This window comes from Scatophagus argus, chromosome 22 (assembly GCF_020382885.2).
Source record: "Scatophagus argus isolate fScaArg1 chromosome 22, fScaArg1.pri, whole genome shotgun sequence".
Lineage (NCBI taxonomy): Eukaryota > Metazoa > Chordata > Actinopteri > Scatophagidae > Scatophagus > Scatophagus argus.
Window position 1 is genome coordinate 6,607,794 of NC_058514.1, and position 13,182 is coordinate 6,620,975.

Consider the following 13,182-nt stretch of genomic DNA (forward strand, 5'->3'; position numbering starts at 1 on the left):
ATAAAGTGAGGACGATGTTCAAAGATGGAAATAAAAGTAGAAAAGTGGTGAACGACCTCTGCAGTTTCAAAGCAAATAACGTCAATTAGGTTAATGACCTGGAATTAAAGGGTGAAGGGTGAGTTGTGTGTCTGTGTGTGAGTGTTTGTGTGTGTATTACAGTGCATCATGGGAAGTGTAGCATTCAACGTTTTTGAAGGTTATCCCCTACTATTGACTTTAATCAGGATATCTGAGCATCTGCTGTTTGGATTTTGATTTTGCCTTCCTGTGAGTCTCTTAACTTAACAAGAGAGCAATAAGAATTCACTGTAGTGCCCCTTTCTCACTCACACACACTCACACACACACACACACACTTCAGTGCATCCCTGTGCTCCCAATAGGGAATATCATTTGATCTACACTGGAGCTTTAGATCTAATTTGATGATTTTGCTGACCAAAACCTTGTAAAAACACCAAGAACAGGAGCTAAATTCTCCTCCATTCTGCTGAGATGGGAAAAATTTACAATATCAGATGATGGCTAAACTGATCTTTGTTTACTCCCCATCTAATAGAATAACACCAATATAACAGCACCTGCAGTTTTGATTTCAGTGTGATAAAATAAGCTGATAAATATGCAGAAAAGATTTTCATTTTATTTCTATCTTACCTGCTTGTGTTCCAACTTCTATAATTCAGTCTAGAAATCAACGTATGAGCCAATCTGAAGAGCCGCATGAGGTCTTATTTGTTGGATAATGACGCCTCAATTTCACTTGTCCACTAATGAAAAGCATAATAAAATGTCAGCGTCTTCAGTGGATACTTAAGTCATAATTTAGGTTTCACATTTAAATTTTATAAAACCTGTGCACAGCTGGCTCAGGTATCAGCACAACTTTACTGCGGCTACTAAGCTGAGGATTTTTCTAGTGCTAAATCTGCTATCGTATCCAATCCTGCAGCTGACCTTGACTCCCTGATCTCCAAGGAAATGGGTGGCTAAATGAGGAGAATCAACTCTATGAAGGGCAGCAAATTAACCCAAAACGATTTGAGGAAATAATGTGTGGTACTCACTCCAGGACATCTCTATTGAAGGGCTTCTTGCTGTTGCCGAGGAACTCTCCTATCATCTGTCTGCTCAGGCCCTTCCTCTGAAGCAGGAAGTGGGCGACGCCGATGGGCGTGTCTGGGATGAAGCCTCGAGAGATCAGGAACTGAAGGCCCTTGTCAGGGTTTCTGCGACAAACAAAACGGAAGGAAGGAAGGGACTGAGTTAGCAAAAAGAAATCTTTCAGTGATGCACTTCTTTGGCCTACACACTGCTGGTAGTTGTGTGACAAATGATTTGCACCTTTACATACTTAACCACACTTAGCAGCAGTAAAAAGCCAATTTGTCCTGGTTAACAGTATCTAGGGACAGGTGTGAGTCTGTAGCCACATCATTTATTTGTTTATTATTTATTTATTATAATGGTTGCTGAGAACATTAACAATATATAAAAAATAGGATGCATTGCAGTAATGAGTCTAAAAATCTAGGTTGGGTGCTAAGTGTGCACACCTGCATGGTGAGCTAAAAGCAATAAAACACACAGGGCCGAAACATATCTGTATTCATTCCCCTGCTGAATTACAGCATTCAATAACAAGTACTAAGGAGCTCGAAACTCTAAATACGAGAATACTGACAGAATCATAACGGCTGATCTGGGATGCAGTTGTAAATCTCAGCTTATATGCACAGACTGAGACATTCCCAGCTAGACTGTTCTCTGCAATGGACTCACGCACCAATTAAGTTTCAGTTTACATCCATGCCAGTCCAGATTCATATGTGACTCACAAGGGTAGCTCCTGGCAAAATGGAAGTTATCGCTCTATTACCACCTATGAAGAAGATCTAAACGGTCACGACAGTGTCAGAGATTAGTGTCAGCAGTTCGGTATCAGATCAGATGTGAAATATGGTCACAGTCTGCCATCTGTTCCTGAGTTATAGTGGTGAATAATGAAAAGTCATTGTGGAGAATATTATGATGTTACTGTGACCTTTTGGATGTGCTATCACTTCAACATTTTATCCTATTAGACATTTCTATGAAACTTTGTCATCATTAGCGAATGAATTCTGGGTTTATGGTCCGAGGAGTTCTTGAAATAGCAGGGTGACAAGAATCAGACATAAGCTCACTGTGTCTTTGATCTTTGACATTTTCCCACCATAATCTGTCATAATCAGTTCATTCTTGATTCCAATTTGTTCCAAACCTGAAGATATTCTGATATTCTATTTTTATGTTCTCCAGATAACGCAGTCACAAGAATGGGACAAATGGATGTACACACAGATGAACGATTGGACAATTCAAATACACCAAGCCTCCGTGTTGGCGTCGTGTCCAGATAACAAATGATACAAAGGCGGGATTATGAACATGGCTTTGAAAACAGTCAGCAGAAGTCAAAGCAAGACAATAATTTGTTATTTTTAATTCTGTAAGTTACTCTTTGTGAGTAATAAACCCACTTTGTGGTCTTCGGCCTGCCTTGTTATTGTAGGACCTGTAGTTTGTGGCGAGTAATGTTAACAACTGCTTAACATTACTGAGTAAGTTTCTGAGCGAATGAAAACCCACCAGACACATCCACGTTTCGCTCACTTGTGTCTTTTTCTTGTATCTTAGTCACTCAAGGAAACCAAGTGAGGAGAGAAGAAACAGCAAAAGAAGAGAAACGAGACGTCCTCTCCTCTGAAGCATCATAGCTGGATCAACTGTCAGTCGGCTGCAGGGATTTTGATGCCTGCACACGTGCACTGAGCTAATACTAATAAAGGAACACAGTTCTCGCTGCAGAGCAGCAGTGTTTTCTCTCGGCTTAACAAACACCCACGCCACGCGGCCTTCTGTATTTATACTGTCTTGCTCAAAGGCACAGGAACTGTTTCTGCCGGCACAATGCGCTTATATTATTTATTCATTATTTGAATCTGTACTCATTGTTGTTCTGATTGTAAATTCATTATCTAATAACTCAGTATATGATAATGGTGTCTTTTGAATAGTGGAAATGATATATTAGGCTAAATGTGACATTTCAAACCCAACGCTGAGGAATTATCAGCCTCACATGCGACTGAATAGAAATGGTGTTAAAAGTGTTTCTTGCTGACTCACAGACTCCCTTAGCCTTCCTGACTTCGATTGTATCCATATGAAAAGTTAATTAGGGGAAATAACAGATGAAAAAAAACAAACTGTTCTAATAATCTTTCCTCCCCAGAGATCTCTTCTCACGCCGACACCTTCAAGTTCAAGGGAGTATCGAGGAGTGAGGAAATATCTACCCACTCTCATTTGTTAGTTCAGTGACTGCCGGCCTTGTTCATGGTGCTGAATCAGCAGGGGTTAAAACTGCCCATGATATCTTTCTAGCTACACACCAAATGACTTACCCTCAGCCTAACCCAACCATAACATAGTGGAAGAGCAGGAAAAACGGCGTGCCGCTCCAGTGGTACGATTTTTGAACTATTGGGGTTTTGGAAAAACTTATCTACCCTCATGTTGATTGTTTTTAACATTTATTGGAAGTGTCTTTAGCTCACTGCATCGCATCTTCGCCTACAGACATAGTGAGGGCAGAAGAGAGCATTAATTCAGCGAGCTAAAAAATGCATGGCAGGATCCTGTAGATCCACACATAAGCCCACTTATGTGAGGTGTACTTCAATGCTCATGCCTTCATAAAACTGTCTCAACATCTCATTGGTTTCCACGAGTCATTGTTTTGGAAAATCATCTCCTTTTCTATGATCCTATCAGAAGTCATGCAGATAGTTATGAACAAGGGGGTATTACTATTTATAACCCTATTAGACACAGAGGATTGTTCCTTTGGGGAGGCCACAGCCCTCCCTCTCCAGTCTCTACACTGTGTTTAAACCACAGCCTTTACATAACAGTGTGTGTTTGTACCACAGCTAATGGGTTTAGTAAGGCGAGGGTGGGACAGAGGGGAGGGAAGAGGGGAGGATAAAGGGCAGGATAAAGGGAGGAGGCTGGAAGAAGACCAGACAGAGCAGATGTGCGGGAATGGGAATGTGAAGACAGAGAGGGAGGACGATCGGACTGCCTGGAAGCATCTGCTGCGACAGCCTCGGCACACTCTCAGCTTCCTGCTCACCCCCTCAGCTGAAGGTGATGTCTCGCCAAACGAGTTTGGCAGATATCACTCATTTGATGTTTATCCAACAACAGATGGCTCACACATGGTGATTATTATTCGTAATCAGAAGTGGGTGGTGGGATGAAGAAAAGGAAGGAGATTCATGACAGACAGAGTGGTGTCGACAATAACAAGCACAGGTTGTTCAGTCAGATGCTAAAAAGTAAACAAAACAACCCTGTTAACACTTTCCATGACATGGACCTCTTGTGATCAGGCAGGTGATGATCGTCGTTACTCAGGAGTGAATGTGAAGGTATTGTCCTGTGTTTTAAGGCAGCAAAACCCTCATAAGTCTTTAACAGAGGACCCCACAGTTCACATCCCATATCCAATGTGTTTTCATCAGAAGGAAGCACAATGTGTCAACATCTCAAGCAAAACATATGGAGCAGATTTGAGCGTGAGTGTACAATATGATGTTGAAACCAGAGACCAGAGTTTGTACCCTGTGAGTCCCATGTGGCTTTAAGTTTAACTATTGTGGCTTCAGATGAAATGCCACACACACCCTGTCCTTTGTTTAAAGTCATTGTTAACTTCCTTAATTCCTTAAAAAAACAAGACCACAACCAAAAACCACAATCAGACATTTTAGGAAAATGAAAACATTGTCAGTTCAACATTTATATTCAGTATGAACATTAAGGCTTAAGACTTATTTCTAGGAGGTAGTGGAGGTTACAATCCACATTGGTTTGAAACCAACCAAACTAGTTTTAATTTCCTAATCTTAACCAAACCTACATTGTCATGGAATTGCTTTTCTGAAGGTCATATGGTTCATTTTGGAAGAAATCTTTCCATTTAGGTATCAGGACTTGCAGCTGAAGACAAAAAACTGGGTTTCCGACAAGGCTGAAGTGTGAAGTACAATGCAAAAGAGACACAAACAAACACAAAAGACACAGGAGGGAAGGTGAGAGACGGCGCCAGACAGGACCCAGATGTCATGCAAAAATGGCAACTCCCGCATAACCTGCTACATGCCCAGACATCTTTCTCCTTCACACATACTTTTCTCGCACACTTTTTTCTTCCATCTTGCTCTGACGCTCTACCAGAAATATATATTCTCCTTCACCACCTTGATATCCAGTTTTATTGGCCTTCTACTTTAGATCTATTTCAGATGTGCACAGTGGCTGTAGAGCTGTGTTTTATGGCCTTTACAAGCGCTTAACTGTCAGCACTGCATGTTTCCAATTTCACTTTTCTGTTTCATTACTAACCGGTGATAGATTGATAGCCTGTTAGCGCCCCTGCGTATTTTTTAGCGAGTGCGAACACAATTGTGTGGTGTGACTGTAAGTGCTTCAAAGCCCCAAATCATTACGCTGATGTGAATTCACTGTTGCAAAACGCTGCTCTTGTCCATCAAGGACGCTTTTGCTGAAAAGGCAAGAATAAAATGACATTGCTGCAGTTACCTTCCTTAGGTTAGCAATTTTTGTTTTGTAGAGCAGTGGTTTCCTACCTTTTTCATCAAATTTAAGCCAAGTGTTGTCAGTTGAATCCTGTCAGTAATATGAAGTGTTCCATTGATTGAAAAATGATTTCAAACTGAATGTGGCTATTAAATTTTAAAAATGGATATTCAGTTTGTTGAAATTTGTATTATTTAGAGTGGCAGGGGCCGGACATTTTTACCATTCATCTCATCTATACATTACTTATTCCAACTGTTAATCCACCAATTTAACTACTTATCTCACATGTTTATCAGAATCAGAATCATCAGAATCAGAATTCCTTTATTTATCCCCGAGGGGAAATTCTTTTTTGTCCAGACATTGGACATTGACATTAGTTTTCCTGACCAAGAAAGAAAGTGAAAGATATAAAAATAGATAAGTATAAATCTAAAAAAATACAGGTATTTACATGTGTAATATATATACATTGTATATATAAAAGTATGTGTCTGTCACAGTGCAGAGTTTAATACCTATGCTGTTTATCCATTACTTTCAGCTAATTACACCTCAATATTTGTTTTATAATATTATATTACATGGTTCATGTCAACAGAGCTTCTCTGCAATCTCTGTATGTACCACCTGTCAACTGCAGAAGAGAAATTAGAAATGCTTCTCTGTTTGCCATCTGGAGCTCAGACTTTGTAATCATGTGCTGGGTCATTTAGCACCGAGGGCAGAATGTTAATACAGGAAAGGTTTATGTACACATAAACAAACACAAATGGTACATACACTGAGTTTTTCTGTGGGGGCTCTCTCCTCCTGGTGTCAAGTTATCCCTCTGGAGGAGTTGGCCAGGCTTTGCTGTTCTGCTAATTAGCTCTTCATTGACATATGTATTCAGATCTGTCTCCTCCTCTCTCATCTGAAACACCTCTTGTGCCAGCTTTTGTTTAACTCATGCAGCTGTCATGGTTCATATTAATGTACTTTGAGAAGTCGGACTGACTCCACCGCCTAATCAATGCTTTCACGACACTACAATGTGTGAAGAAGAAAAGCGAATTGAGGATACGTCTAACACAGCTGTATAAAATAGAAAAGTCAGGTATAGAAAAAGAGAAATCTACTCAGGAATCTGTCATTAATGTCACACCTGCTCACATCCTCCCTCTCTCTTTGTTCGTTCCCTGTTGATGGTTTTGCTACCAGCTCCCTTGTGTGATGGCAGTGTCCTTGACACACCCTCCCATCCCATAATGGAGTCATTGTCATTCCATCCACACTCAAGGTGGAAACTTTATCAAGTGGTCTCTCTCCCTCTCAACCTTTTCCCTCCCTCCATCTTTTTTGTGTCTCTTTCAGTTCCTCTGTCTTGCTCTTGCACTCCATTTCCATTTCTTGCTGTTTTATCTTTTTATTCCTTATACCTGCCAATGCACACGTACACCAAAAAATTCAGACTTTTCCTGTCTTCAGTTTGCTTTCTCCCCTGCCTTTCTTTGCTCCTCCCACTAAGGTGACAAGTAGATCACCTGCTGCAAGACAAACACATACTCACACACACGCACACGCATTATATTAACCAACTGTGTGCATATGCGTGAGCTTTTTTGTCCGCATCATCAAGCAATACCCAAGTTTTAGCCCAAAGCAAACAGTCCTGTTTAAGATGCAAAGGATACAACAGCGTAGGTATTAGAGGGAGGATATGAACTGGTGGAACTAATAAACCTCAAGCTCGAATGCCCTCTCTCTCTCTCTCTCTCTCTCTCTCTATACTTTTATATATTTTTTATTTTTTTCTCTCTTCCTAACTCTGTCTCTCACTTCCCTTGTAGCCAATTTATTAAAAGTCAGCTTATCTTTCAAGGTGTTTGATCGGAGGAATGAGAAGAGGGGATCGCAAATAGAGCAGAAAAGCTTTGACAAACCTGTCATTTTATGAGAATATCTCTCAAGATTCACAGAACCTTGTAATCAAAGTGGGAGCTTTCATTAAACAGTCATTACTAATGTGTACAGTCTTCACTTCCCCTCATGAAATATGTCTTAAAAAACTGCTGAGGGTTTTAAGTACAGTCCGAACAAACGGATAAATGCTGCAGCCAATCTTCCTCTGCCACTCCAGCTGCCATTCAGAATGACACTATCAAAGTGGTCATGTTTGAAAAACTAACTAACTAATTACAGAGAATGATAAATATATAGTGAATGTAAGTGATCTTTTTCTGTTATAAAGAGCAGGAACTTTGTAGGTGGACTTGCTTGGATGAATTACAATTTGATGAAAGTGGTACCATGATGTCCTCTGCACATAAAAGGTAATGCAGGAAAAAAACATATAATGGAGAAACGTTTGTAATTGAGAATATCACGGTTCAAGTCTCAACCCCTGAGTTATCTGCTGTGATATTTACGGCAATAACAAATTCAATAATTTCAGTGCAGTAGTGTTAAAAAAAAAATATATATATATATATATATATAAAATAAAAATACATATCCTCAAATATCCCAGCCTCAAATTTGCTTGAAAATTTCTTAACCCTTTTTTCTTTTGATTTCTGTATTTTGTGCGTTGAACCTGGTGATTATTCCCTCTGCGTCCTCCATCCAGTGATGGCACAGCTCGCTCCTGCTCCTCTTGTTGTCAGTGTCACGCTCCAGCATTGAGTCCAAGTTAATCGGCTTTATTGTGCATTTTTATTGCGCTGCAGAGCTTGGCAGTGAGCAAAAAAGATAATGTGTGTTTATGAGCTCCAATCTCCTAAATTTGTTTGGGATGGCTTAATTAGGGTAATATCTTAAGAAAATCTTGTAGTGGGTTTTGCACCCAAGGGAACACAATGTATTTTGTCTCACTGCGAGATATTTAGGAAAGCAAGGAAAGCTTCTACAGAAATGATTGAGGTTGCAGGGATGGAAAAAAAATGTGCTTGGATTGAAATGTTAAATTTTTCATTCCAGTTCCCAAGTACTGAAAGAACTTTTAATTACATTCACAACCCGCAGCAGAATGACTAATGAGAATTTTAGGCTTTGTGGATCATTGCCATTATTCTTTGAATTCACCTCTCATGTATTCCAACTAATAGTAGCCAGCTACTCCATCACTGGTGGAGCCCAAATTGTAATATATGTGAGTGAGTCCAGTACATTTACTTGAATGTGTAGGGTGTTTATAGGCCCTTTGGGGTATGCTCTGAGTGAAAAGCTAAGAAAAGCACATATTAAATCCTCCTGTTCAAATATTTCTGTGCTGCTGATCACATTTTCAGGAGTCATGTGATTACAGACATGTCTGAACGGAGAAATCCAAAGTTTGAACAAACAGGGTCAGAGCTTAAGTCAGCCGTTGTTAGATTTTACTTTACCTTTATGGGTTGAAATAAATGTCACCATAAATGTATCATATTTACAATATAAAGTAAGAATGGGATTTTGTAGAGCTTCTCTGAATACTTGATCGATCATTTAAAATTATACTAACTAGCTGGAGGTGAAGCTTTTTTATTTTTTTATTGCAAAACTGAATGGGTTTGACATTCAAGGATTCAAAAGATTCAGTGTTTCTCTCATACCACGAGAGATTTAATCCGGCCCCACGCGCTATTGTCGCTATGCCAGTGCTTTTTCTTCCTATCTCTCTCTGCCATGTAACCACGTCGCACCTGTCTGGAGCGGGAAGGTCTTATCTGGTTTTGACTTTGTCACTCTTCACAAGGCAGCAGCAGGGGAACTGAATTTGCAATGACTGAAGAACTGCAAACACAAACAAGCTTTTCAAGACAGAAATGTTTTCCTTCTGCTGAGAATTTGTGAAGCCACAGAGGCAAATACAATGCGATTTGGATACTGTAGTGGTAGGAATACAAGAAATAACCTGTATCAGTTTTTTTCACCTGCACTCTTCAACTGGCATATCATACCTGACACAAATGTCCAATACAATGCATCATCAAGTTTGTACAAAAATATATATATATATTTTGTGCTAAGGGACTGTCTAATAGTAGCTTCGCAACCACATAGGCCCAACAGGTCTGTCAAGATCTGGATTTTACATTTTTAAGCAGCGTTGCATTCAAAGAATTTGGAGGCTGGTGTCTTTCCTCCCATTTCAGTGCCAATAATATGAGAACAAAATGAATGAAAAGCTTGACAGGCATAACAACAGTAACTGAGGGGCACGAGGCTGAGCCAACTGTCATTTTCACCATGTTTCGGTTTGTCTGTTAAGTATCCATGTTAGGTTATTATCACTAACTGTCATGCTCTCATCTCAGCCAGGTACTTACATTTCCTTTATTTTCTCTAATATCTATTTCCTCTATTCTCCTCCAGTCAGTCTTTAAACACTCTCTCCTTGTCCCTGCTCTTATTTGTCTATGCACCTTGAATCGAGTTTGGGACTTGGGCTTCATTCTGTTTGTTCTGTCAGCACAATGGGGGGCCCATGGGGAAAAGTTTTCGTCTTTGTTCTTTGAGTCCAGCGGGCATCTTCAAACTTCAGGTACACCAGAGCGGGGGGCAGACTGATGTGAATCTCATTGTATCTCTCTCTATCTCTATCTTTTCTCGATCCTTTTTTTGCCTAAAAAGATTATTTCACTCCTCCAAAAATCTGCTTCTGTTCTGTCCAAACCAGCCAGCATTAATTTAAAAGTCATAACAGAAAATCTCATCAGAAACATTTTCATCTAAATACAAAATAGTCAATCTGTGGCTACTCACACATTGAAGAGATTGAGGCCAATGCGATAGAGGCGCTTTCGCATGACGTCAGTGGACAGCGTGGGCGATTTACAACTTGCAGGGTTCTCACAGTGGTAGCGTGGCAGGCTGAGGATCATGGCCTGCAGTGCTTCCTTGGACGAGGCTTCAGATGTGGAACGTGCCTCTGTCGATGTGCTGCTGCTGCTCATTTGCTCTGAGCTGTTGTCTGCTGTCTCGGAGCCAGACCTCTTGACCTCCAGTGGTTCTACTGCAGGCGAGCTCCCCAGCAGCACAGTCTCCTGTGGGGGAGGGATGTAAGGGAGCTCTGTGGGTGGTGGTGCTACCACCACAACCTCCTCTTGGCTTTGAGGGGCAGCCATCTTATCCAGAGGGGTTAGAGGAGGTTGCTCCTCCTCTGCCAGCTCTTCTTCACTTGGAGGAGGTGCAGGGAATTCAACGTCCTGCTCGTCTTCTATATTTGATTCTTGGGGTGGTGGGGGCTCTTGTGGGGGTGGTGGGGGATCTATGGGCTCAGCTGGGACCTCTGTAGGAGGAGGAGGCGGAGGAGGAGGAGGAGGAGGAGTATCTTGTGAGGCGACAGAAGGAATTGAGGCTGTAGTGGAGTTTGTGGATGTGGAAGTTGTTGCAGTGGTGTAGGATCCCTCTTGTTGAACACAACTGCCAAGGGTGACAGAAGTGGATGATTCCATGACTGAGGATGAAACACGGAAATTCTGGCTATCGATCTGCACCGTCACATCCCGGAATGCCATCATCAACTTGCTTGCGCTTCTCGACAGGTCACTTGGGTCCACCGGGCCTTGAGGAGTCATCGACTCTCCTACACCACCTCCTTCTCCTCCACCTCCTACTCCTGCTGCTGCTGCACTGAAGGAGTCGGCACTGAATTGATAAGTGCCACCTTCTTGCAGTGAACACATGGTCTTCAAGCTCCAGTTGCTGAGTGCATCGTCTATGGATTTTGCCAGTGACTGGACCTGTTCAGTGAATGAGTCTTCCAGGTCGGTCAGGGTGCCACCGACTGTGGCAGGAAGAGATGGTGAGCGCACCAATGGGATTCCTGCCAAGTTGCAGCCTTCTGCCAGGGCCCGTTCAGCAGAGAAACCTTCTGTGTTTTGCACACGAACCTTTCGCAGGGAGATGCGTCGAGGAAGGCGACTCTCGAGCAGTGAATTGCGTATTTTCTCAAAGTTCTTGCTGAGCTGGTACTGGCGGAAGGCAGTCTGGATCTTGCAGGCAGCACGGCGGGAGATGAGATGGCCACCGTATTTGAGCTCTAACATTTCGATCTAAAAATAAAGAGAGAAAAATAGGGACACAAGGAAAATTTAATTGATATAATTTCTTTTGCATTTTTTAACTTCCAAGAAAGACATAACAGCCTATCAGGACAATCTGGAATTACTGTGAAGAACTAATAACTGTCAATATTCATATATGACGGTTATGGCTACGCATTCATTAAAAATTGCAGATTAAACACAAGATGGAGATACAGATTGACAAGATAAACGCCACCAAGGTGAAAAGAGCTCTTCCACCTGTGACTCCCATAATCCCCTGTATCACTTTTATTTGTGGAAACAGAACAGGCATGCCATGTAATTACGAGTTTTTCAACACTTTTAATATTCTCTTGCCCGTCGCTGTGGCGAATGGAAGATGAATATGATATATGAATTGAATAACCAGGTGAAAAACCAGATGGTATGTGGGTGGAAAATGAAGAAGCTGGACATTTGAAGAGGAATGGGATAACTGTGATGGGAAAAGAAAAACACCCAGGGTAGTAAACCCAGAAGTAGGCAAAAAATCATGTGCTCTCGATTCTAATGATATCCCCAAATTGTTCAGTAATTCTAGATTGCAGGCAACCTCTGTGCTGAGGGTGAAGCTATATGCAGTGTGGTCAAAGCCATAGCTTGTAAGAGAGAGCCCAGTAAAGGCTGACTCATGGCTTTTGGACAAACTGTTCATTTCCTCAGCAAATAGAACTCATAATCTCTGCGAATTCAATAGAGAGGTCCTCCACGCAACTTTAAATTGTCTGAAACTGAACAAGCCATTAATCTTGCCTGTGAAAAATTGCTCAAATGCTGTGGGAAATAGACAGAGATGTAATATAGCCATCCTCATCTGGCAGCAGCTCAAACACTAGATGAGACCTCTTTGAGCTTCCCAGAACAATCAGGGTGTGGGTATCTTTGGAAGTGCAGAGAAAGAGCTCTTATCTCTTCGAGTCACTCTGAAATCCTTTTTATTCAGACTAAATCAATGAATATAATTCTCTTTCTGTTCTAACTTTATAAGACTAGGAGTGTGGAGGAGGATTCAGCTTTGAAAGAATAGCAGTGTCACATTCTGTCATTTTACAAATAAATGTAAAGGGTCTAAATATACTGCATATTAAAAATAGTAAGGAATTTAATTCCAGGAAGCAGAAATCCTTTCTGTTCCCTCTCTCAGTGTTTTCTTCAGGAGCTGCCCTCGTCTATCAGGGTGATGTGTACAAGTGGATTAACTTGGTCCAAGTAAAACATTCAAATGCAATTGAGTGAATGGCTAGCGTGGTCATGAAGGATCAAATTGTGACTTTCAGTCGCTAATCTCCTTTCACTTTAGTTCCAGACAAAGTCACCCAACCACCTCGTATGGTCTCCTGATATTCTCTAATGCCTCGAGGGTTTGCAATTTGCGATAAGTGGTTAGTTCAACAAGATGCAGCCTCTGCCGTTGTCACTGGAGTAATGGAATCACATACAAAGCTCTTTAGAAAAGTGGAATGACACTGAAAAT

General features: G+C 41.2%; 1 protein-coding gene across 4 annotated transcripts in view; it reads right to left on the minus strand.

The window, feature by feature from the left end:
- iqsec3a (IQ motif and Sec7 domain ArfGEF 3a) overlaps positions 1-13,182 on the minus strand; it is an 87,383-nt gene that overhangs the window by 22,246 nt on the left and 51,955 nt on the right. For all 4 annotated transcript variants that reach the window (XM_046379380.1, XM_046379383.1, XM_046379381.1 and 1 more), the window contains 2 exons: positions 10,384-11,675; positions 1,071-1,232 (listed from right to left, as the gene is read on the minus strand). In XM_046379380.1, coding sequence (XP_046235336.1) covers positions 1,071-1,232; positions 10,384-11,675 — 1,454 coding nt within the window. The remainder of the gene's footprint in view (positions 1-1,070; positions 1,233-10,383; positions 11,676-13,182) is intronic.